Source organism: Rhopalosiphum maidis, chromosome 1 (assembly GCF_003676215.2).
Source record: "Rhopalosiphum maidis isolate BTI-1 chromosome 1, ASM367621v3, whole genome shotgun sequence".
Classification (NCBI taxonomy): Eukaryota; Metazoa; Arthropoda; class Insecta; order Hemiptera; family Aphididae; genus Rhopalosiphum; species Rhopalosiphum maidis.
The window spans coordinates 29,438,412-29,465,304 of record NC_040877.1 but is presented as its reverse complement, the minus strand read 5'-3'; the positions used below and the strand labels follow the sequence as shown (position 1 = coordinate 29,465,304).

Genomic DNA, 26,893 nt, shown 5'->3' with positions numbered 1-26,893 from the left:
GTTTGGATATCTAAAAAACGACGTTGTTACATCGGGGGTCACGCAAATCGTCATCCATTAATTCCGTTTGCACAATATTATTATGTTTATTCACCACTAATACAACGACAACAACGCACCACCACGCGCTATGACACTCGAATTACTCGCGTTAATGCGGTTTAATTTATTATCGCGTGTCGCACAGTAGAGGGTTTCAAGAAACCCGTTTCGTATATGATTACGGACGGTTTGATCGAAACAAAATATTATTATTGCCATAGGATTGCGAGCGAAAAAAGTATCCTCTAAAGATTATTTTTCAAATGAAACGTTTGTTTAGTATATTAGTATTGTTGTAATTTTTTTTTTTTTTTTTTTTATCAATATTATTACCAAGTGTGTGGCATACCAATAAAAACCCTCGGCGTGGTGACGATGCAGGGGATGAGGGAGGGGTTGGAGTTTAGTAGCTACGCAAACGTTTACCCAGCAACAATATCAATATAATATCTATCAAATCCTTTTTATGCGTCCTCTTGACGGCGCACATAAACAGAAACGAGCGTAATCGTCGTCCGACGACCCGATCGGATTAATATAATAATTTAATACAGCATTTTAAACAGCGAAATATTTTTTTTCACGTACTCGAGCTCGAGCTGTGTACTATATAATAATAGTAATAACTAATAATATATATATATATATATATATATATATTGCTCGGGTCGTTATAATGTCGCGTGTGCATTCTGATTTATGGGTTCCTCCGTTCGGATCGGCATTTAGATTGACTTTGGTGACGGTGGAGGAGGAGTAGGTAAAGCGCTCGGGGACGTCGAATAGTAAAAGCCGTGTACAAATTTAAACGGTCAGTTTTATTACACAATACGAGCTTAGCCGGGAAGACCATGAAATAACGGTCAGATTTGGGTTTTCTCGACTTCAGTTCACGTCCATGAAACATGGCTCGCAACTATCGAATTTTTATTTCGAGACCACCAAACGAGTGACGACAATGTAGTAATATTTTGAATGCTGTATACGATCTGTACTGTATGTTAAATAATGCGTTTCGAACGACGTTTACGACTTTAGACTAGGCCGACGAATACGGTCGTGTTTATTGCATTTTCACCTACGAATCAATGATCTATGTTTTTTCTGCATTGTTTATGCATTTTTTCGCTGAAAAAACTTACTGAGTACTGATAAGTTAAACTGACAGAATAAATAAACAGCAACTTAATTTCATTAAGTTGATTATTTCTTATTTGTAGTGACTACCTTAGCATAGAAAGTATTTTTGATCATTCCATCCAAAAAGAAAAACTTTTATCCATATGCAAACTATCCTATAATCCTTTCCAGTATTTTATTCCTTTGGTTGAACTAATGTTATAGTTTTACTGTTGTTTTATTAATAATTATTTGATTTATTTTTTATTATATTTTCTCAAATAAAAAATCACTGTAAAAAATCTATCAATAAAAATAATAAACAAATTTATTAACTCGAAACAGTTTTGAAGAATATATAGCTATATTTCAATTCTCTAAAATATTTGTATTAATAAAAAACATGAAATGTACAACAGTTTAAAGTTTGATAATTATGATATTTAACTAGAAAAAAATAACTTTAAAGTAGACTATTTTACCTATGTTTAAAAATTAATAACATAATTTTGGAATGTACCATTTTCATGTATTATCGACCAATAAATTAAACAATTTTCCCTTTTCCCTAAAAAATTCAATCAGCTTTGCAAAAACTAAAAGCTATTTGTTTCAACGTTTTTATAATTGTTTAACTTCAAATATTTGTCCATTTCTTGGACATTTATTTATCTCTATATTGTTGATGTGGTTTTAGTTTTTGTACCGCGATTCGTTTAAAACGTTGAGTATCGATTTATATTATTTATACATTAGCAGTTATATAAGTTAATATTATGTGTAACCAAATTGTACATTTTTGAAATAAAAAAACTGTTTGTAATACTAAGTAATAATAACTTATATGACTTGACAATTATAAATAAATACGTATTAATTTAATTCAAGTTTATAACTAATTAATTTTGTTCTTAGAATTGTATTCGCGCTTAGTATATACTATATGTATAATTTTAAATACACGATGAAACCATGTTAATAGTTAATAGTATATTTATGTATTACATTATAAAGTATATACATTATGCATAAATATTGTACATTTAAATCGTAACCATCTGGCTTCGAACAATATTTTAATACAAACATTAATTTTAAATATCTTAATAAATTATAATTTTAATTGTTCAGTTAGTAATACATAAAGAGTTTATTATTTAAAAAATTAATTAAGACGATATTTCAGAAAACCGGAAGTTAAACAACTGAATTATTAAACAACAATACAATTTTTAAATATTATTGTAGTAAGTAAAATAATAATAATATGTTTACTTTTAACGTTGTAATATTGTCTGTGTTGAAGTGTCTTGCAATTCTTGCATATACATTATACATTATTTATTATACAGTACACACATTTTAATTTGGTGAAGAGCAATTCTTGAAAATGTTTTTAGTTGAATATGTCTAACTTTGATAAATTATTTGAAAATAAAAAAGAATTATAATACAATTAAATAAACTTGAACATTTGGCACCGGTTGTATTGTTTTTGAACCAAAATAAATTATTTCCAAACCACCCATTGTAGTATGGGTTTAATGTAAATTAATACAACGCGTCCAACGAATTGTGTATATGGACAATAGCTTCAACGATACCCGTCGAGCGAGTCCTTGGAATATTGGTAAAGCAAGAAAAACTGCAAGTGCTCCACCCTTTTCCTTGGTCATATAACTTAACTTTAATTCATAAAACATTCGGCCGTTTTCCAATTATTATTAATATATATTTATTAATTAAAACGGACAAACGAAGTAATTATAAATTCAATTTGATTGAAATTACTATGCGTGTACATTATATGAGACTCGCCTATGCTGCTTGAGATAGGCATACATATTAATTTATAGTTATCTGGAGTGAATAATTTTTAACATCCACTTTAAAATGCGAGGAAAAAATGAATTAAGTCTTGATACGCTTGTACTCAAAAGTAATTTACTGTTTTTTTTTTTTTTTTTATAAACGATTAATTTTTATTTTATTTTGACATAAATTTTTAGTTGTCTAGAAAAAAAGTCAAAACATTATTGAGTATAATTCTGGAAGCACTAATAAGATGATTGACATACTTTTCTCTCTTTATAATGTTTGAAAATCTAACAAAATATATTAAGCTTTTAATCTATTAAAAAACGAAACCATAGTTTTTTAACTAATGAATTATTATTATTATTATTTAAATTATTTTTATTATTTTTAATATTGTATTATTATATTTCATTATTATATTTTTTTTTTGGAAATACCATATTTTCATCGTTGCGATCGTTAAAGTTATAGCGTATAATTTATACGCATTCAAATTATCATTCTTGTTTCGTGTCGCTTTTAAAAATTGTTTTAGTTTTTTTAGAAGTTGTTTAATTTGTGCCATTTCCTTTTTACCAAAAACACGATGTTAATTCCATATTGAGTAATGAGTGGATCGCAGTACTATAATATATTATACAATGGACGACAATTGTCGTAGTTTCTCTAAATGTTTTAACGTTGTAAACATTTGCGTACAAAAATTGTAAACAAAATTTATTTACAATGTAAAAGTAATTCCAATGATTAAACGTTCAAGCAAAATTGTTTGTTGTTAAGTTTTAGTTTAATTATTCCAGAGGGTCCATTTTAATTTCACCAAAATCATTAGACCACATTAGTTACCGATAACGATAACAAAACATTTACTACACGCTGAATTGGCTGAAGTAAGTTATGCGTAGGTATACATTATATATATTATTAGTTTAATAAATCATCGTGTAAAATATTGACTTACTAAAGTAACGGTAATCTAAACTAAAAACATTGTTGTAATACGGTAATACTTTATGCATTAGCGTTTTTTTTTTTTTTTTATAACATTGCGTCTCCGGTTGGCTCGAAGTTTACGGGATACTTGTTCTCGAATTAATGTAAATTATTCTGGCAAATTCCCAAAATATAGGGTATGTAACACTATAACTTATTATGAGGTGGCTTTGCTAACTACAACCCCAATTCCTATAGTGGAAAGAAATTAGTTTTGCGCGGTGATGTGATTTCTTTTCAAACTGAAACTTTTCCTTTTACTCTCCTACGTACGTAATAAAGGCTTGTCAAAGTTTTATGCACAAGCATGTGAACAAAACCAATGCGGTAAATCACATATTAGGTACCTACTAATTTATATTAGAATAGGGAAATGCATATTATGTTTAATTGAATTTTTCCCAAACAAGATGGGTCACATAAAGAAGGATCTAAATAATTTTACTCGACAGCTTGTCTTTATCAACTAGAGCGTGAGGTTATTTAAAATTTCAATTATGCATCTCAATTGCAATATGAATACGAACGACACTTGGGATAATTTAATTAATGGAATTTCTCAATTAAAATGAACCGTTTTTCACATAACTTACAAACACTGCAGCTAAACACATGTTAACACAAAAATAATGATTATGCCACACATTAAAATATTTTTTTTTCATAATTTATTGTTTTATTTATAATTAACCATGTGAAGAAATAAACAGTATAAGCTCACCCGATTGTACACATTTGTGATTAATTAATAACGAATCTTCTCCATTTTATGCTATTTTACTCCATCACATGTAGGAAAAAAGTAGCATTTGTGTATTATACATATTAAGTATAAAAACAAATACAAAAGGAATCTATATTTTAGTTTTTTAAAAAATATTTGTATTTACTTTTTTTTTTTTATGTCTTAGTGTTTTTTTTTTAAAGCATTGGTATTTAAATTACTAGTAGAACCTTTCAAAATAAAACACTTTAAACTAAACTTTTAATTTATAAACTTTACTGTTATCATGTATCTATAAGAGTGGTAACTTCTAATTTTGACTGTTATTTAAAAGACTAAGGGCGAGAAGTAATTAAATTCAGGAATTCCAACTGTTGTAATAAATTAGTTGTTATCATTTAAAATATATTGCACGTTGTAAGATTACAATTTAAAAAATGTTTGTTTCATTACTGGTTAACATAATAGAATTATGATAAAAATAAATCTTTCAGTTTTTCATAATTTTTTCACAAACAATTTTTTTGATACAATTTATTATTGTAAATACCAGTTAATATAAATTTACACATGTTTGAATACAATAAGTGAATTGCTTAAAATTAAATTATTTTTCTAATAATACAATATTTTTAACTTTCATATTCAAAAATAAATAGAAAATGGTAAAGTTATGGCATAGTCTGTAAAAATAAATGAGATATGTATTATTTTGTTATGATTAATACATTTGTTACAGAAGTTGTTATTTTAGTGTTTGAAATTGTTATAAAAATCGACATAAAATGTTTAGTCATTCTACTAACTTACATATGATTTTAAGACAAGAAAATTGGTATTATGCACCAGGAATCAGGATAAGTGCACTTATTATTTATTAAATGTCTATATATATTATATAAATGATATATTTGTAATGGAAAACATTTCTTGGATAAAATAGTTTTTTTTAAATTTTTTAATTAAAATTATAATTAGGTACCTATTGATAACATTAAATTTTTTCAAAAATATTTCAATATATTAATTTATCACACAGCTTTTATTGTTTCAAAGTTATTTTTACTTTGAATTACATAATATTTGATAACGAAATATTTTTTCAATATGTTTATGTTATAATCATTTTGAGCATCAAAAATGATTTAACTAATTTCAGATAAAAGAAGTGACGTAGGTGTATATTTTAAAAAATATACATTGAATTTTGCATGCACTTCTTCAATCATCTAAACTTTAATTAAATCAGTATACGATATTTACAAATATACCCGTATACCACTATAATTAAAAATATTTTTAAATAGATTGAACAAAACACTATGAAAAGTGTTTCTAATAACTTAAAGAAGTAGTTTAATTATGAGTAAACAAAATTCAATTTTTAAAATGAAATGCATTATAGTGTGTATCATGCGTTTTTCGAGAATAAAAACACTTGTTGGGTTTATAAAAAAAAAAACTTTTTAAGTTCCAAACAGCAATGTACAAAATAAAAATTTCACAGATATAATTGTCGAGTATAGAAGTTGTTATTGCATCCATAATTAACAAAGTTTTAAATAATTAAAAACAAACCAAATTTCACACATTGAATGCAATAAGATTGAAAATTGTTTTAAAATCTAATACATGTACATTAACTTAAGAATTTATTGAACCATTCATTATTCATTCATACACCTTATTTTTTATTTTCACATTTGCACTTGCAGTCTGGGAAGTAACTCTTTCATGATTATTTTCTGAAATTAAATAATTATAATTGTCATTATAATAATGAGGTTTATATTCGTTATTTTATTTTAATCATTAAATTGGTAATGCGAATGAAAATACATAACTTTATTTAAGTTTCAAGTTAAAGTTGAAATTAAAATATATAGTTATAGTCATACAATACGTCGAAGTTATATTTTTGAATAAACAAAGAGTGACGAGTTAAATAAAATATAATTTTTTTTTTTTAAATCAGTGAGTACAATACATAAGAATAATAAACTATATTTCATAGAAATATATAAATGTAGACCATGTTAGTAATTAGCTAAGGTACATAATATATTTCTGTAATCAAAATATTGTTGTAACTTCTAATGTATTTAAGAAAAATTAGGTAAAACATAATATGTTTCATTAATTAAACATGATCAAATTCTAAAAAAATAGTAGTTGGTTATTTGATTTCAAAATGTATCGATACCATAAAACGAACCTTGTGTAGTAATATATAGAGTATATTGCTGTTTAAATATACACGTTATGTTATAATAACCGTATACTCGTATGTCTTATTACTAATATTGCTTGTACTGTAGTTCTACCATGTGGAAATAACATTTTGATGTTTGTTAGACGAATATTATATACAGAAACTATGGAGACATCAAGACATTTTTACCCGACAGTCCAAATAAAACTCAATAGCCTTAGAATAAAGAAAAAGAAAAAACTTTATTATAAATAGTAGATATATGTATATATATATATATAGATGTAAGAGAATCATTTTTTCAAAAGATAAAAATCACATCTGAAGTAATTTTTGAAATTGCAAAGTTCCGTGCTATGTTCATAGTAAAATGTGATGAAAGCTTTTTTCACTGTTGTTTTATTTTGTTTCAATACTTATACTGCGGAAAATATTTCAGTCTAAACTAACCAGTATAATGCTTTGTATGTACATCGGTATAATTAAAATTAAGAGCTTTTAAACTAATAATAAAGATATTAATGAAATAACCAACATGCTCGAAGAAATAATATATAATTTTAGTTACATATTATTATCATATCTGAAATTTAGATAATTGAATTTTGTTAATACATTTTATTTATTACCTGTTTAAGTAACTGCAATAGTACAATAAGTACCATGAAACACAAATAGGTATTTATTTAACTGGAAAGGTATATAATATGCGTTATATTGAATAAGTAATAAGGCAGATATTACACTAGCATTAAAATTTAAATATAATAACTTCGTTATTAAATAATTATATACTCGTACCTATACCTAGAATGTTAGTTATATGGTAGTTATAAGAAACTTATGGTTTTAAGACTATGTAAGGTTTTTTGGCAGACAAAGAAAATTAATAATTGTATTATTTTATTAATAATTAATAATAAATAAAATAATAAATTAATAAATAAATTGTCTTTATTTATGTTATGAATTTAATATTTTAAATTATTTCTATATTAAAATCAATAGTTTTAGTTAATATATGCATTATGCAATAAGGTATTATTGTAAAATTGTAAATGATAATTCAGGTTGGCTGACGCCTTTAAAGAAAAACGTAGATCGGTTATAACTGACGAAAATTTGAAAAAACAAAACAAATCAACAAAAATTTGTTTGGTCAGTCAGCAGTAACGACTATGGTAATAATAAATATACTACAATAATGAATTATACGACTTCAAGTATTAGTGTAGACGTGCTTTATAACAGTAATATATTTTGAATTTAAGTTAACAATTTTGTTTCCTATAATCATAAATAATGTATTATATGCGTTGTTATTTAATGTATACACCTCTTTCATAAGACATTTTATAGGATATGGTATTGCATCGGCATTTAGAAACGTACAATAAAGAGGTGTCAGTTATACAATATTATACATACGCATAATCATAATATCATTCAATTCTAAAACAGTTCCCGACGTAACAATTTTTATTTCGAATAGAAAACGCGTTTATATTATGTGTTTATGATCTGTTAATTTAATTTTGTCGAGTTTTGTGAAATGAACACGGGTAGACATGTCGAATACCCATCCTACCGACTCGTACCGATCGGTTTTTTTTTTTTTTTATAAAATAATGCGTGAACTCCATACCAATCCAACATTTTTAGTAGGTAATATAATATGTATAGCATAACTATGACTATACAACGCAAACACGTTTCTGTAAATCATATATAATATTCTTTTAGATGTAACGCTGCGGTTGGTAACCATGTACCTGTCCTATAGATGGTATATGTTTTATAAACTAAAGTCGTATCCTCACGTAAAAATAAAAGCTCATCTCTTGGAGACGGGTTTTCGCACATTCGGGTAATTTCATTTCTGATTTATTAGACACCAATAAGTCTGCCGAAAACCGCACGATTTGAAATTTATACACGTAGGTTACCTACACGGATTCTTATATATATATATATTATATTATATATATTAGTGTATATATATATATATACACTAATACCGTGGCAGATGAAATTCTGTAAGGTTTTTGACTTTTCGTTTTAAATATGGCTTAGTACACTATACATAATAATATGTCTGAACATTAAATTACACACGTGAGTAATACAATAATAAAATCGTATAGGTGTCGCGGGGAAATGAAAACACGTGTGCGGTTGCGCGCGCGTGTGTGCGCGTTATTAAAACGATATTGAAAATTTTCGGATTCGATATAAAAGGGGAAAACCTTGACTGTATAGTTGTCATCGTACCGTCTGATAACATTGCGTAGATGTTTAGGAATTGTTTAACCTTCGACGACGACTACGTATAGCAATTTAAAATCAAAACGCACAGAGTGTAATATCGATGCGGCGCCGACGGTGTTATCCTTTGGCGTTAGAGATTTATGCATGTACATTTTATACACACCCTCAGTGCCAGTGGCGTAAATTGGGCTAAATTGTTAGGGTTGTAATCAGTTTCTAAGTTGGACACACTTGTGGGAGGCTTCGCCCTCCACACCCCCTTAAAATATTTTATTTTTTTCTAGATTTAACATTACAAGTACATAAATTCAACAAAACTATTTTAACCTTAAACACATATTGTATCTATTGGTAATTGGTATATATTATGAATATACGCCATAAATAGAGTATATAATTACTCACTGTCAATAAAATAAAATTTTGATTTTAAGGTAAGGTAGTGTTTAACAAAATATTCTTAAGAGGATGTTAGCGCACTGTTTGTTTTCTCTCTGTAGCCCATGCGCAACATAGACAAAACACATGTACACAGTCAATTTTGGTTCTAGAGTAAATATACCTATTATAAAATTAAATTTTAATAATATTTCTGAGTACAAGACGATGAGTTTTTTCAATTATTCCCATTACAACGTTAATTATATAGTTTAAAAATAGCTACAAAGTACAACATTTTTAAATAATCTTTAACTTTTCAAAATTTTAAATTTTTTTAAAAAAACATATCGTCTTTAACTCAGAAATATTGTCAAAATTTAATTTTATAATAGGTATATTTACTCTAAAAATTGAGCGAGTTCTACTTAGACTGCGTAAATATATTTTGTCTGTTGCGTGTAGAATAGAGAGAGAAAACAAACGGTGCGCTGATATCCTCTGAAATACGTATTTAATGATATTAAATTAATATAAATTTAATTTCAATAAATTGTAAATGAATACTAAAGATATGATATGAAATTAATTATTAACTGTATTGATCGTTTACTAGTAGAACGAATGTTTTCTTCAAAAAGGCTAACATTGTTCTCAACATTTGTATTAATATTTTTCTAATAATCAGGTACCACAATTAATACCGAAATAATAAAAAAATATTTACAAAAATAAATTTAATTTGCTCAATAATATAATATTACCTTAATAATTAATATAAAAGTTAAATTACAGATCAAAAATAAACTGTTTTATTCGTCAAAATTGTAGTTTTAATATAATATTAGACTCGAGTCGGCCGATCACAATAAATTTACATATTGGTATAATAATAGAAAATGATTAATAACAAAACTATAAATAAAGGTGAAAAGGATATATTATAATAATAATTCCAGTGCTTCAAAACAAAGTTAAACATTGGTTCTCAAAATATAAATTTATTTATTTATTATTATATTGATATTTCAATTTTATGAAAACTGAAATCGTGGTTTTTTGGAGTCGCAAAAAGATATTCTTGCGACCCTATGATATTTTCAGGGGTTGCAAGTGCGACCCCGTGCGACCCTCCAGTTTATGCCACTTCTCAGTGCAGTCAGTATATTTATATATATATATACATATTTGTATAATATGCATATAGACGATGTACGAGAAGTTTTACGATTTCCATTTACCTTCTAACCGTAATACGTCGTGGCGGCGATGGTATATTATACGACCCGCAGTATAATATAATACGTGCATACACGCGTGGACTGCTTACCTATGCGCCACACATCAGTACGATAAGAATAGGAAATAATTGTTTTTGTTTTCACTCTCTCTAGAACACCGCCGCACATGTGGTGGTGGTTTTCGACTGAAAATCATTCGCGGATAAAAAACACAGGTAAATGGTAATCAGACGAGCGGATGTCATGGCACGAGTGTCGGCGGGTCGTCGTATGGGTAGAGTTTATAAATACGTCGGCGATGATGCCCGACGTGTCGTAATCCCCGTCCAAATGTCTCGGCCATTAACTACAGTCTCGCGAAAGGGGAAAAAAAAATAATAACGATGATGATAATAATAATAATAAGAATAACAACAACAACACAGTGCGTGGCGTAATATATATATATAGGTGCGTATATAGTTAATAAACGGGGATCGTTTATTTTGACATTCCCTCGGCAGATATTTTCGTCACAGCAGCACCCTCTATTTATTACTCGCTCGCCGTTCCGGTCGGTCTCTGTCCTCGTCTCTTCTCTCTCTCTCTCTCTCTCTCTCTCTCTCTCTCTATTTTTTTTTCATCTTATTCTTTTTATCTCATTTTTTTCCTCTGGTTATTATTGTTATCCCAGACAATCGTCCGTATATATGTGTGTGTATGTGTTTTGTGTTTCGGTGTATAGGCACGTTTTTATTAATCCGCACATACCGCCGTTGTCGCCGTTGTTGTCGCCGCCGGCGGCAGCCATACACGCCGCATCCGAGCTCGGCTACGAATTAACGGCGGCTCTAGTATTAGTATAGGTTTTGTTTCACCGCTCCGGTCGCATTTACAACTACACATTATACAACTATATTATAATAATAAAATATATTGTGCTGTGCAGTAGAATGTACTATGTATACTGCACGGGCGGACGACGGTCCATTTATTTACAATATATAATAATATACATAAACGTGTCTCCTGCCGGCCCTCATCTCCGCCGTCGTCCGGTCGATTTTCAGAACTGATTTGTTGTTTTTGATCAGACTCGGGTGCTGTTTCACAGACTCGTATTGTTCGTTCTCGGTGGCGGATACAACGGACCGAATCCCCGAAATAACTCTCTTCTTTTATGCGCTTTGGCTTTTAAAATTATTATAATTTACATGGAACTATTGTTTTTCGGCGCAAACTCTCACTACCCCTCCCTACCGCACTCTCACCATCGTACACCTAATTATTAGTCAAAATGAAGTTTTCATTGGTAATATGTTCTCTATATAATATAAACGTGAATACTATATAATATTATAAATGATTTGAATATAGACGAAAACGTAAAATGTACATAACACAATAATATAATATTAGCACGATGTTTGTAAACCAGAAATGTGTATCCTATTTATTTATTCGAACCGACTCCGTAATTTTGAAACACGCTCATTACCATATAATACAAGTAATCAATTAGTTATTAAAGATATTCTAATTTGAATCTTTAGTCAATCTTTGTTTCCGTGTACATAATGTAATACGATTTACTATGACTATTTTGATATAACTAACTACATTTATTATTGAATGCGGAATATGGGAAAAAATTCTTGTTATTTTGTATATTCAATATTATATTTTACTAAGCTGATTTGTATAAAAAAAAACTTTGAAGTATGGATAACCAATGAAAAACAAATATATGTATAAGTTAGAAGTTTTCAGTAGATTTAAAAAATATTCACAAAGTGAATAAATTAAATAGTAATAAAGTGCTAATATGCTGATTTTGACGTATTTGACATATTTTGTATCAGAACTACGTATAGAATACTAATTTAAATCAAAAGTAATTTTATTATAAATAATGCAACTTACTATAAAATTGTTATTAGTATTTTTTTAAATCCAATAATTGGAAATATTTCGCCTAAAATACTATATAAATTCGATCGTAATAGATGATAAGCGAAGCTTTGAAATTGAAATAGTCTTATTTAAATTAATTAAATAAACCAAAGAGCAACTTCATAAAAAAAATCCCACAAATTAAAATTCAATTCAACGTATTAATTAACAATAATAATGACATATTATTTATAATATTATAAATATATAAAAAGTAGTCATAGTTTCAGCCTTATATAGTTACGAACAAATTAATTGTTATATTTATGTTCGAATTTTTAATTGAATTCAACATCAAAAGCCTATTTGAATCATATTTATGCTTTATAAAAATATATTTATATATTTGTAAAATTTTATAAAAATAAAACAATGTTATAATTATGAAAAGTATTAATTTTGTTTTTATAAGACAACATTTAAATTTAAAATATATATAATTTTAAATTAATGTTATCATAAATAGTGAAATTATGGTATATAATATACATATGTATATATATATACAGAGTGGTTCTTTTATTAAACAACACTCATTATTTCAAAAAGTATTAATGTTTTTGAAAATATTGTTTTACATAGTTTCAAGTTGTTAAAAAACAACGTTTTTATTAAAAATTTATATTTTTAAATATTTTTTATCCTTATAGTTTTTTTAAGTTTTTTACTTTTTTGAATAACAACATAGTGTTTTAATTTCATATTCCAAAGCAAAATAATTTTCTGAGTATTTTGATACATAAAATTCGAATTTAGGGTGAGTAGTTTATGAGTTATACTTATTTAAAGTTTAGACAAGCGGAGTAGTGGACAAACATTTTGCGGGGTAACCCCGTACCACTCCACTCCGAACATCAAAACTTTAAATACTTATAACTCATAAACTACTCGCCCTAAATTCGATTTTTATGTATCAAAGTACTCAAAAAATTATTCTGCTTTGGCGTATGAAATTAAAAATCTATGTTGTCATTCAAAAAAATAAAAAACTTAAAAATTATAAGGATAAAAAATATTTAAAAATATAATTTTTTAATGAAAACGTTGTTTTTTAACAATTTGAAACTATTTAAAAAAATATTTTCAAAAACATTAATACTTTTTGAAATAATTAGTGTTGTTTGATAAAAGAATCACTCTGTATATATATATATATATATATATATATATTGTGAACTACCAAGACTTACGTATTACACCAGTGCCGGCAGTACCTGATATTATATTATATTAATTGTTTGATACTTTATTTTAGTATTCAATCATCCAAGTGCTTTGATAAAATCATATAAGATTTTATTAGTATACTAGTACTCGGCTTGTATTAAACCACGAAATTAATTATATCATTAATATTATGAAAACCACCTATTATTGAACGGAATTCCTTGAAATGCTTTACAAAAGAACCTCGTGCACGTGACGCAGGTTTTCAATTAAACGACTATATTAACTTAACTCTGTGAGGCTTTAAGCCACACGGGACAAACTTGTCGTCATAAATCTTATCGAATATCCTGCAGTTAGTAGTGACGTTAAAATGATATTTTACTTGTTTATTTCATTATTTTGGTGGTATGGGTACACTAATAAATAAAGGATTGGTTGACTTTTTCAAATGAATGTTTTTTTTTTAATTTTTAAAAGTGAGAATTGGATTTTAGAATTAGAAAATGTTTTGCTAGTTCTGTTGGTTCCCGTACCATTATAATTATAATTTATAGTGTATTTATGATTTTAAAACTATGCAGATGACACACCAATATGTTTTAATTCTACATCTAATATATTTACGTTAATAATATTAGTATATTACCCGGCAGGTTATCAGGAGTAGACTGTATAGTAAACACTACTACCTATACCATAATATGCTTTATATGCATGTAGAACATAAGTTATAATTATTATGAACCTAATCTGACTCTTCCGGGGCGGTGTGCTAAAACGTTTCCGGAGCGATGGACGACAATGAGTCTTAACGCCGATTTTCCGAGCGATTTACTTTGAATGATCCATAGAATATTTTGATACACCGTGTTTTATGACCGAGTTTTACGAGCGTTAGGCTCCTATAATTACATCGGCGTGTGGTAAACTCCAACCTAGCCACCGTAGGTATGGATTCGAGTTAAGCAATTTGGATCGACCGGAAATGAAAGGATTTATACAACACGCCCCTCCCTGTGCAATCTACATCACAACCAACTACTAATCATTACCCGACGGCAGTTAGTGCTTCTTAGCGTGCTCATTCGTCTGTAATTAACCGAAATGTTCATCGCAAATTATTATTGTGACACGTAATTGAATCAGATTTGGTTCAAAGCCATCGGACACGTCAAAGGTATTTTAATGCGCCTAGATTTATATATGTGTGTGTGTGTGTGTGTGTGTGTGTGTGTGTGCGTGTGTTATGATGAGTAGGGGTTGGGGAGGGGTCGTCGGCATTTTAATGTTTTGGATCTTATTATGGCCATTCCACCGTGGTAAAATCATTATCCTAATCTATAGGTAGATAAATAAGATAGACACGATACACTGAAGAGAAGGTGAACGGCGCAGGTAGATTGTATACGCAGGGATCGAATTATTCTTACCAGTGTATCAGTTTTCGTGTCCAAACGAAAACCGCATGAATGTTTGTCAATCGACCAATGTAATTTTTTAATAAAGAATAGAATAAAGATAAACTCTACTGTAGGTAATGTGTATTATTAAAGTTGTAACTTTTAAGTGAATCGCGGGACTTTAAGTGAGTTATTATAGTGGTCGAAATTAGTGCAAACGGATTTGCTTGACAATAATAATAAATTACCAACGCAATTTAACATATATTACAAACTTCACGGAATAATGTCCGTATACAGCTTATAGCACTTATCTGTAATTGACTTCCCAAATAATATAATATTTACATATCATGTTTCTTTAATAACACGTATATGCAATATGCATATACATATTTTTATGTACCTATTATTTGTGTTTTTGTAAGTATTTTCATGAAAAACATAATACCCTTTACTATTTATTATGTATAAATGGATATTGTGGTCCTTTTAGATTCAAATCGTCGTTAAAGTGTAAATTATGCTGGTCGATAAAAGACACGAGAACCGGGCGAAACACACCTTCACACCGCAAGTATCCCGAAAAACTGTATATATATCGTACAATACGCACATGTTATACATTAATACTGATTTTGAATTGCAAGGAACATTTGCCTTTAAAACACCTGAAAAAATATTCGTAAAGTGAGAAAATGGGAATATTTGACGATCTGCAGTGGTGCGTAGTTAAGCCCGTATAAGACCTCTAGGGGCCACCGTGGTCGATACTAGCCCATGGAACTTCAATAATGGAAAACAAAAAAAAAAAAAAATAATAAAATTCCAATTCATATATGTATATATATATAATATAAGCCGCATCGGGTACAGAATAATTTATAATTATTCACTGTTAAGAAATATAATATCTGTAATATTATTGATATTACTTTAATTAAATTAAAAAATAATAATAAAATGTTACCTTTTTTACCAATAATATGGCTTAATAGTTTTAACACCTTAATGCTTACATAGTTACGAAAAATATATTACTTAAATGTAATGACACAAAATAATACTTCTAAAAAATATACGCATTTTTCTATAAAATACTAACTATATTCTATTATTATTTTCAATAAATAATGTAATTAAAAAATTAATATTGTATAAAAAAAATATGACCTTTAAATGTATTCATTTTAAAACTACTATTAGATATAATTAATGTACTAATTAAGTGTTTTATTTGTTCCAGTTTAATACTTTTAAGATATGTTTATAAAAATCTATTTAGATAATACAATTTTGTAAAATTTAAAACGAAATTTTTATATTTTGGTGTTTTTTTCTTCATTGAAAAGGTTCTTTAAATTTTAGACATAATCAATAATATTTATTATTGATACACCAATTCTAATACATTTAAATATGCGGACATACTTAGTAATCGCCTATTTATTTATTTGTATCTGGTGTAATTTGTTTTTATTTAATGTCAAATTACATCAGTTAAAAAAATATTCGATAAGTGCAATAACAATATTATTATTGTAAGTGTCGTCAACACTCTTCATCGATCTCATCGTCCATGGAAATAATAGTATAAATAACCTAAAAAGTGATTGTATTATACAAAATATGAATAAAAATTAAAATCCAATAAATTCAAATTATAATGTGTTTTAAAATTATATTTTTTTAAGGAATTTCGTGTAAATTATGTTTAATTTACTATGGCCATCAACGTATTTTGAGTAGTTTTTACGATTCACATAATACCTACTTTAGATAAATCTTTAACATTCATTGAAGTGAACAATTTTTTACGGGTAAATAAATCTATCCTTAAGATAATCATGAACACATTTTAATTAATATTCACGGTGTTCGGTTAATGTTAATTAAATAGTGCACATATATTATCATATTATTATATAGTATTGAGTTTACGCGTGTTACATCCAATTTATATGTATCATTATAAGATGCGATTAAATTTGTTAATTCCAAATTTCTCTTGAAACCCTAGAGAAAAATGTGTGCTTTTAGGATTTTATATAGTTTTTATTTTAAGCTGTCGTACGTAATTATAACAGTTCAAATGAACAATAACAATTTAATGTAAACTATCAATATTTTATTAAGCGAAATAACTATAGGATGCAGAAGTAATACATTAGATTATCTATTATTTTATTGTGTTTGTTTTATCAATACGAATTATATCGAAAACTATCGATTGCGCGTGAAAAGCCATTTTTGACAGACTGTTATTGTATCTTATCGAAAGTTGAAGCATTGAAAAATTCGTTCCACCAATGAATTATTATAGTAAGAAAAATAAAAACCGTGTAAATTATATTAAAATGGTATAGTAAAGTATTAAGCAAACAGACAACGACAATAAAATGTGTTATCGACTATTTGACTATATTATTGATCGATTTTAAGCTTATAGTTCAAAGTAGGTAAATCATCCGTTTGGGAATACCGTGGCCAATATTTTTGAATTGCACCGGCCGCGTTAGAAAACAAGTATATTTTCGATATAGGCCATTTGAGGTATGGCCCGATGCAGCGATACCACCGTAAAAATTTAGCGAAAAATTCGTATAAGAGATTGAATATATAACAATAGATACATAGGACATTATATTTGGACGGTTTACAATATTCTCTTGGGTCCGAAAATGTTCGCCTTCGACGGGAGATATCGGCTTAAAATATTTTGTTGGGTCTAAATGTGACTTTTGGGAATGTAACAGTTTATAATATTTTACTGATCGCGGTATTTAACCGTAGTCCGTAAGTCGTAAAGATTTTAAAATGAAAAATATATAATATATTACATATAAGTAATTAAAACAATAAATAATAGATTACCTATTATATTGTACCATATAGGTATCTAGACATTTTGTATTCGTTTTCGCTGAATTATATGAAATAAATACTGTATTTTAGTTTTTTACTAATTTCACCACAACATCCTCTCGCAAACGATTTTTGCAGTAATTTTTTTATAATAAAAATGTAAAAATGTATATGATTTGTATTTTGTTCCTAATGTCGCATTTCGTATAGTCATCGAGTCTTCAAAAGCGTATCTACGTTTTTTCTACCCCATTTACTCGTTGCGGCCTATTCAAATACATAACAGGTACTCGATTGGATATGTTATCAAGTAAGAAAAGTCAAATTGAACTTTAAAAATGAAATTCGATTTCATGGCAGCTACATATTATTATCCAATTATCGACACGATCGTATGAGCCATAATACGCAGTCGGACGACGTGCGAGTATATAGTCACGCGCCGCACAATAAATTCCATAATATATTATATAGATATAGTCTACATAAACACGCATATATAGAGTTAAGCATGGTACGCATACAATTTTCGTGTTATCGCGCGGCACCGCATCAAACCAGCCATGGGAAATTAAAATTCCACGATTTCTTTCACAATACTATCAATCGAACGATTATTATTATAATAATTTTTTTTGTAACACGCATAATAATAATATCATCTCGGGGTAGAAAATCGAAAATACGTGTAGTGAATGCGCAAAGCTCCAAAGTTTTTAACCATCGCTGTATATATACTATCGGTGGGAAGAGCAAAAGACAGCAAAGATTGCACGACGCGACGGAGAAAGCCCTGCAAGTTTTATTTTTTTCTCCAGCTTCTATGTGACAACCCCGAAACTTATAACTCAGATAGCCGGTTATTCAAATTCAATGTCCGGAAAACTTACTTTTTTTTGTCCGCTTCATCCCATTCACCCCCCTCTCAATGTGAATATCATGTACTGCCATTGTATAATATAATATAATATAATATACACAGTCACGAAATAGCGTAAAAACAAACATCTTTTTTGTTTCAATAAATTACGCCTTTTTTTTACGTAAATAAGACCATTTTAACGATCAATTCTATTTTTTATTTTGTTTAGTGTGGTCAGTTATATTGTGCACACATGCGATATTCATTTTAGTTGCGTCGTAAAACATGTTAATTCAATATCCACAGTTAAAGTTTTTCACTTAATACACCAACAATATTGCAACTTACAAATAGATAAATAATTGGTTATTTTCTATCAACTAATACTATGTCTTACAACAAGTACTTGATTGAAATTTAAAAATGTATAGCATATATTATTAAGAATATAAAATAAGTATTTTTAATAATATTGTGATATATTTTAATTTTTCAGTATTTCCTAATGTGTTAATTCGAGAACTATCAATATTTTGGAGAAAAAAGAATTATAATAACACATTAATAAATATTGTGTCATATAATGCTGATATTGAAGATCTTTCATTTTTTAAATAATTTATATTATATTTCTATATTTAATTGGTTTTTATATATATATTTAACTTTTATAATACCACCAACTGATCAGTAAATAAATTATTCATTGGGTACCTAATAACATTGTTAATGTTTTTATATTTAAATATTTTTAACCGAGAATAATTGAAAACCGACTAAATGATTTTGCCGTAAGCAAATCCTAAAATGAATCCAAACCAAGTACATGCAAACTAAACACAAACATCCTTCCGAAAAGTAATTTAAAATGCACGGGTTTTGACTTTTGATTTACACAGTGCAATTTCCGAGAACATTTTGGCAACCCGACGTATGTACAATAATGACTGTCTTGCAAAATTGAAATCCTCTGCAAGTAAATTAATTGGTTTACAGAGATAGAAAATAATAATAACTGTAAATTTGCTATCCCTAAATCATACAGAATATATAGAGTGATTCATCAAATATACTCATTTCCTTTTTATTCTTAATAATGCATTTTGTTAAAATTCTGATTTTTCAAATTTATAAATAATAAATATAGGTACACCATAAAAATATTTATATTTAGATACTTTTATACCGTTAAAAGAATATTCTATTGTGATACAAACTACTTTTTTTTCAAATGAAAACAATCCTTTTTTTACTGTGAAAGGTTAAGCAGATGTTTTTTTTTTTCTTTTAAAGATTTTGATGTACTTATTCATATTACAATTTAAACGAGTAATGTAATGTCATATAATATTATGATAATAATGACAACAATTTAAATAATTGAACCAAAATATAATCTCATGTCTTGCAAAATGTACAAAATAAGTAAATTGTATATCTTAAAGTAATTAATAAGTTAAACTATTAAAGTATATCGTCAATTTTTTGTTTTGAATGCAATTTCGATAAAAATGTTGTTTACATGATTAAATTATATGTTGTTTGTTTAATATGTTTGAATAAACTACAGTGCAATAATTACTGTTATGAAAATATTTAAATATTTTGTTTTCCTTTTTATAATATATTCTTTTGGTGTGATTTTTTTCTTTTTTTCTAACATTAAACGATGATAACTCTACGAAACTCGGTAAATATGCAGTTGACCACCACTCAACGAACCACATAAATAATTCACAATATTGGTAAAATTATTTTAGTTAACCAAATACCTTACAGTTCTAAAATTGTATTATTTTATAACTATAACACATCATAATATTGTATTGCCGTTACGTCACTACTTAAGTGGATAGTTCACTTACGACTTACACTAATCCCGTTCATTAAATTTAACACAAACGTCAAACAGTCTAATAAGGCCATTGATAAAATGGAAAAAAAAATACGTACATTTGATAATTACTGATAATTGTTTATATTTGATGATTGTTATTAAGAGCGAGTAATATACAGCGAAATAATATGATTGGAGATAAACTAATATCTATTGTTTTTTTCAGCCAGATTTCTAGTGTAAATCAAAAACCTGATTTGAAAAAAAAAATGTAAATTTGAATTACTTACCGAGTATGTACAGCGTGAAAAGATATAATAGAGCGTTCATTCTTTGATTGTAAACAGTTTTGAATTGAAAATTCAACAATATCTGAAAAAAAAAACAATTAGTGAATATCATTAAACAAAAACTGGTAAAAGATATTAGAATTCTATTCGAACAAAATGTACCATCACAATATAAATAAATATAAAGTATAGCTGTGTACAGACTATATAAGTACAAAGAAAATTTCAAATTAAATTTTGCATACAACTTAGTCGACTTTGATGGTTTTATGACTTCAATATAAAATATACATTTTCTTCGGAAGATAATTAAATTTAACAACAAGCAAAATTGCAGGTAAATTTCGATAACGACGGACTCGACAATTTTAACATAATTAATGTTCGACGCTGTTGTACAGATCTCAACGGTAAAATTAGTGCCGCAAACGTACGGGATACTAACGGATAACTACGATGATATTATAAACGTATATGCGTTTCGGTTCGAGGTCGGGACGCAGTCATCGTCGCGACATTAGTAAATATACCGTTCTTCGACGTCGACGACGATATCGACGTATAATAAAGTTAATATTGTATTTCTGCTATAGATATAATAATAATAATAATAAAAAAAAAAGAAAGAAAGAAAAATGTACATCGCTAACAAACCGCGAAAATCGTGCAAATCATAACGGCTATCGTTTGTGCGTATACACCGTGCAGAGCAATCACGCGATTACCGTTTCTAAAATACAATTGTTGTCCGTCCGCCGATGACCGCGTTGGCTCGCCGCGGCATAGTCTCGTGGCGATTGTTATCACGACAATTACAATGCTATCGACGGCAGCGACGGTATCAGAACGCGTGTGTCGCCGGTAACGAACCCGATGCGACGTCGTCTCGCCGTGGACGATAACGCTGTGGCATGCTATCACGCGCGCGCGCGCGGAGCGTACAGTGAACGTACTGGTCCGCGGAGGCGGATTTTCTCTCGCGCTTTATCGCCGAAAACCGTTGATACTGATACGGATTACCGGGCCGACCGGTCGGTTCGATTGTCTCGAAACGTCTCTCGCCGATAGCGAACCGCCGTGCGCGATTCCCGTCGAACGCCGCTCGGTCCGGTCGGGAGTCCCGTTTAAATCGTGTTTTTTTTTTTTAAACTGTCAACGGCCGCGCGTATACTCACGACGAACGCCCGTCGTCGGTACAACGGTTTCGCCCGCGGATCACGCGACTAGCAGCGTGGCGGCCGGCGGTATAGTGCGGTAAGTCGCACGCCGAAACGTCTAATGCCGGTCTGGCGGTAACGAAGTCGCGCGCTCGCAGTATCCGCGGCGCGCGTTTATACCGCCGCCGCCGCCGCCGCCGTCCTTCATCCCGAACCGACGAAAGTCCGAAAGCCGCGCAAGCTTGCCCCGCCGGCGTGCCGATGTACTGTGTATACGCGCCGCCGTGCACCTTAAACCGCCAATACCCATCAACCGACCGAACACCCGTCCCCCACCACCGACCGTCCGCCCAGTATCGCAGAGACCCGCCGCACCGCCCGCGCGTGTAAAACAGTACGTCGCGTTGTTGTGTTTTTACTATTTCGTTTTTTTTTCTTTTTTCTCTCGCAGCGGTTAGGACACGGTTTTGGGTTTTTGTTTTTGTTTGAGTTTTTTTTTTTTTTTTTTTTTTTTTAAATCGCAATACTCAGTATTCATAAGCTCCGGCATCGCGGGCGGATAAGTGACAAGGTTTTCGGCGTTTAGAGCGCCGAGGTTTTGTTTGTCAAAAGCAATTAATACTTTTGCGGAATTATTTCCACGATATAAAAGACGGCCTACGTCAAATCAGATCGAAATGAAAACGTTTCCTTTGCGTCTTTGGCCTTATCGGAGAAGGGATTGCATTTGTTGCCACCCTGACCATTTCAAGTATTTCAATAATTAGTAAAATCGTTGTTTTTTTTTATTACCACCTCCTGGGGTGAACCGAAAACTGGGTTTCAAATAGTATTTAACATTAAAATTGCACTCATCCACTCATTAATATCTTTTTTGGCTAAATCAATTATTTTGTTGTTTATTAACCATAAGTAAGTCGTCTAAAATGTACTTGTGTACCATTATTATGTTTATTCATACAATATAAATGCAAGTATAATATATTTATTTGACTGGGAGATGAGGATTTTAAAATCTTAAAACAGTCTTAACTTGAAATCTACCGTCTTCAATAGTTAATAACCAATGAATATAAAACTACCAAACAATGCCCTCCCATCCCAACCCTTTAAATTTAAAGTAGGAACATTTTTTCTTCATTATGCTATTAAAATAAATTTAGTCAAAAAAATTCATACCTACGTGAAATAAGTTAATAATATAAATTTACAATAATTTTAAAATGCTCATAAATTGTCTTAAAATTAAAATAAAATAATAAAATAAAAAACACCAACACTGGACCAGGATAATATCTTTACATTTAAATTTAATAATAGACTCGCCTTAAAATTAACAGAGAAAAATGGATTATACTGAACGTACAATTTTGCGTGTTTTGCGTTAGAACTACGGAGACAACACAAGCAGGTATCGTGCGGTATCGTCCTCTAAGCAAATTGATATAATTAAAACTGTAATACCCATCCTAGAATATATTATCAGACATAAGTGTTGTAATAGATACTTATAAGTTATAACAATCATAATTGGAGAGTAAGTACTTCATAATTGAACAAAACATTATTTTAATTGTACCTACTCAAATATTATTTAACAAATAAGTTGGCGCACTATACAAGACAAATTTTGACCAAATTTTGTACTTATAAACAATTTTTTATTAAAACTTTCCTACTTTAATAATTATATTATAAATTTATACATAAACTTAAATTTAAAAATATATATATATATATTATTTTTTTTCAGTTGAAATTAAATTAATAATAATAATGTATAGAAATTTACGTTTTTTAAATCATATAATATTCGTTATTATTATTTGTGACTACTAATTACAATATAACGCGTTTTTAAATATGTAAGTATTCTACTATTTTTTACTTATTTCATAAACCACGAATCATGAATTATATTATTACTTAATGAAACAAGTCCAAATCATTCAAAAGTTCAAAATGACAAATATATAATGTATTATACTGGAATTGTGCAACTAAGTAAAATAATATTTCGTTTAAAATTTCCACGTCTTACCTTAGACGAAAAATAGTTTTCATCGATTTTATTGAAGTCAAATGCATATATTATTATACTTAATTTGTTTTTTTATATTTTAACTGTCGCTGTTTGCTATAGAATAAATTTCATCACCACCGAGTTAATGTAAAACCATCGCATTTTTAAGCAAACTACTTGTACCGACGAGATAAGAAGTACACTGAAACAAATTTAAATAAAATGTGTGTTTATTTTGAGCTTATTAAAAAAAATCAAACGACACAGCAATAGTTTTTAATCGTCTTTATACATAGAATATAGGTGCACATAAAACAATAAGAATTATGGTTATATTAAATTGTGCTCTCGCAGCTGTATTCGTAATGTCATCTCTATCATGATATGGAAATTTTGCGTTTGAACCCCAATAATGCATATTCATAATCAAATTATAAATTATAATATTATTCTAAAACGAAATATCGATCGGATCATCTTATGATTGAACTCATAGACTCTTAAACGGGTTGTATTTTTGATGCTTTTCATATAAGTACGGCTGTGATTGTTTTTATTTTATTTATATTATACTTGCAGTTTTGGCTTCTGATGACAATAATATTCGTTAAAATAAAATTAGCTTTGCATTTTTTCTTGTATTCAAAAGTTTTTAGTGAAACATTAAACATGTATCAATTCGATACAAATTACAATGATCTCCCCAAAGTCTGTCCATTTTAAAAATAACGTATAATATGATGCATTTAGAATTTTGTATGAAATAAAAAAATAGTACTCAATATAATGTAATACGGTTGTTCAGTTTATGAATGGAATTATATATATATATGTGATGTGTGTGTGGGTGTGTGAATTGATTATATTACGAATTAATTATTCTATTAGTATCTACTGCTTTAATCATGAGCCGCTCTATATTTATTTTTAAACATCAACGACTAAGTTATTAACTTGCATTATGTCATTTAGTATAGATTAAATTTTAAAAGTAGATTTTTTTTTTTAAATAAGAAATTAATTAATAAACATCTGAAAATTATCCGATTGTTTCATACAAATTTCCTGATATTTTGAATTATTTTCTCGTGTACGTAAACATTAGGTAGTGAATGACAATGCGTTTGGCTGTCATTATTCTAGATTGCACGACGGACATAATGGAGTTTCAGCATTTGCCATCAGATATTATCCTCCGTTTGATCAATGGTGAGCCATATTTAGTGAAATTTCTTACTCGTGGTTTATACTAATATAGTTTTACCAGAGTTCAGCAGTGTTTTATATTGTGTAATTAGTTTTCCATAAGATTATGTTATTCAGTGTTCAATTAATATTGTATTCATAAATATTTCTGCTTTTAAAAAAGTTTTTCGTTGTATTTGTGTGATTTATGGTTTTTTGAAATTCTATTTGTCATCATAACAATGTTCTGATGTCTATACACGAAACATACATATACATTTATTGTATCAGAGTACTGATCGTTTAAGGCCAACGAAAGTTCGTACCTACTTTATTTTTAAAATTGGATAATATAGCACTAAGTTAGTTGAAACTGATGTAGATTTTTGATTTGTCTGTTATTATGGCCGATCTCTTTTAATAAAGTTTACATATTCTTTAATTGTACAGATGCTTCCAGATGTGGATCTAAAAACCATAAATGATGAGAAGGGGTCTACAATTTTTTAGAAACAATATAATTATAATTTTAATACTGTTTTTATACACTATACTTAGATAACATTGTAGATACGATTTGATAAAAATATTAACAATTGTATTTATATTTTAAATTTATAGATTTTAAGACGTATGAACTATTTAGTATTATAAATAAAACAATTTCAAAGTGAGAATGAATTTCCTCAGCCCCTCTCTCTGGATACACACCTGTAGATGACTATTGCTATAATTGTTTAATTTAAACTTGAATTGTATTTTGATAAAAAAAGTCCTACACCAGCCTCAGTTTTTAATGTATCAATATAGATCTGGGAAGATTCAGCGGAAAGTGTTATATAATTCATTATTGAATACATTTAGATATGATTTATTTACATAGCTTACTCCTACATTGTAGACTATGTCAACATATTTTAGAAATGTTTGGGTAAGAGTTTGTGTAGTAAATCGAACAATAGCTGAGTTTCGATCTAACAAAGTACCTGTCTATATAAGAGACATATTATTATGCTAAGATAAAAATTCAAATAAATTTAGTAGCTTCGTTTAAAATCCATCTCTGGTTTGATTTATCAACTAAGGAACACTATATTTTACATTTCTTTTAATCTGATTTTTATTTTTGGAAATCCGGGTTTAACACGAGGTTACTACTGTTTAAATAAAAATGTTGACCAATTGACTGAACTTTTTCATTTAGTTCAGTATGGATTGTATTGCATCTTCTGATAGAACGATTTTTATTGGAATAGCCGAGATTAATTTTACCATTTTTAATTTATTTAAAATTGTAATAGCTGATTCTTTTAAATAAATGGTTAATGTGAAGTAAATCAATGTTTTTAAATTTTTTTTATAATAAATATCTTACTA

The 26,893-nt window shown here is 28.5% G+C and overlaps 1 protein-coding gene across 1 annotated transcript in view; it reads right to left on the bottom strand.

Annotated features, from left to right (window-relative positions):
- Window positions 1-22,414, bottom strand: part of LOC113547978 — a 77,294-nt gene extending 54,880 nt beyond the window's left edge. The window contains exons 1-2 of the mRNA XM_026948584.1: window positions 21,806-22,414; window positions 21,152-21,233 (exon numbers count right to left, since the gene is read on the bottom strand). Of these exons, the coding sequence (XP_026804385.1) occupies window positions 21,152-21,233; window positions 21,806-21,826 (103 nt within the window). The 5' untranslated portion in view covers window positions 21,827-22,414. The remainder of the gene's footprint in view (window positions 1-21,151; window positions 21,234-21,805) is intronic.
- Window positions 22,415-26,893: the final 4,479 nt, after the last annotated feature.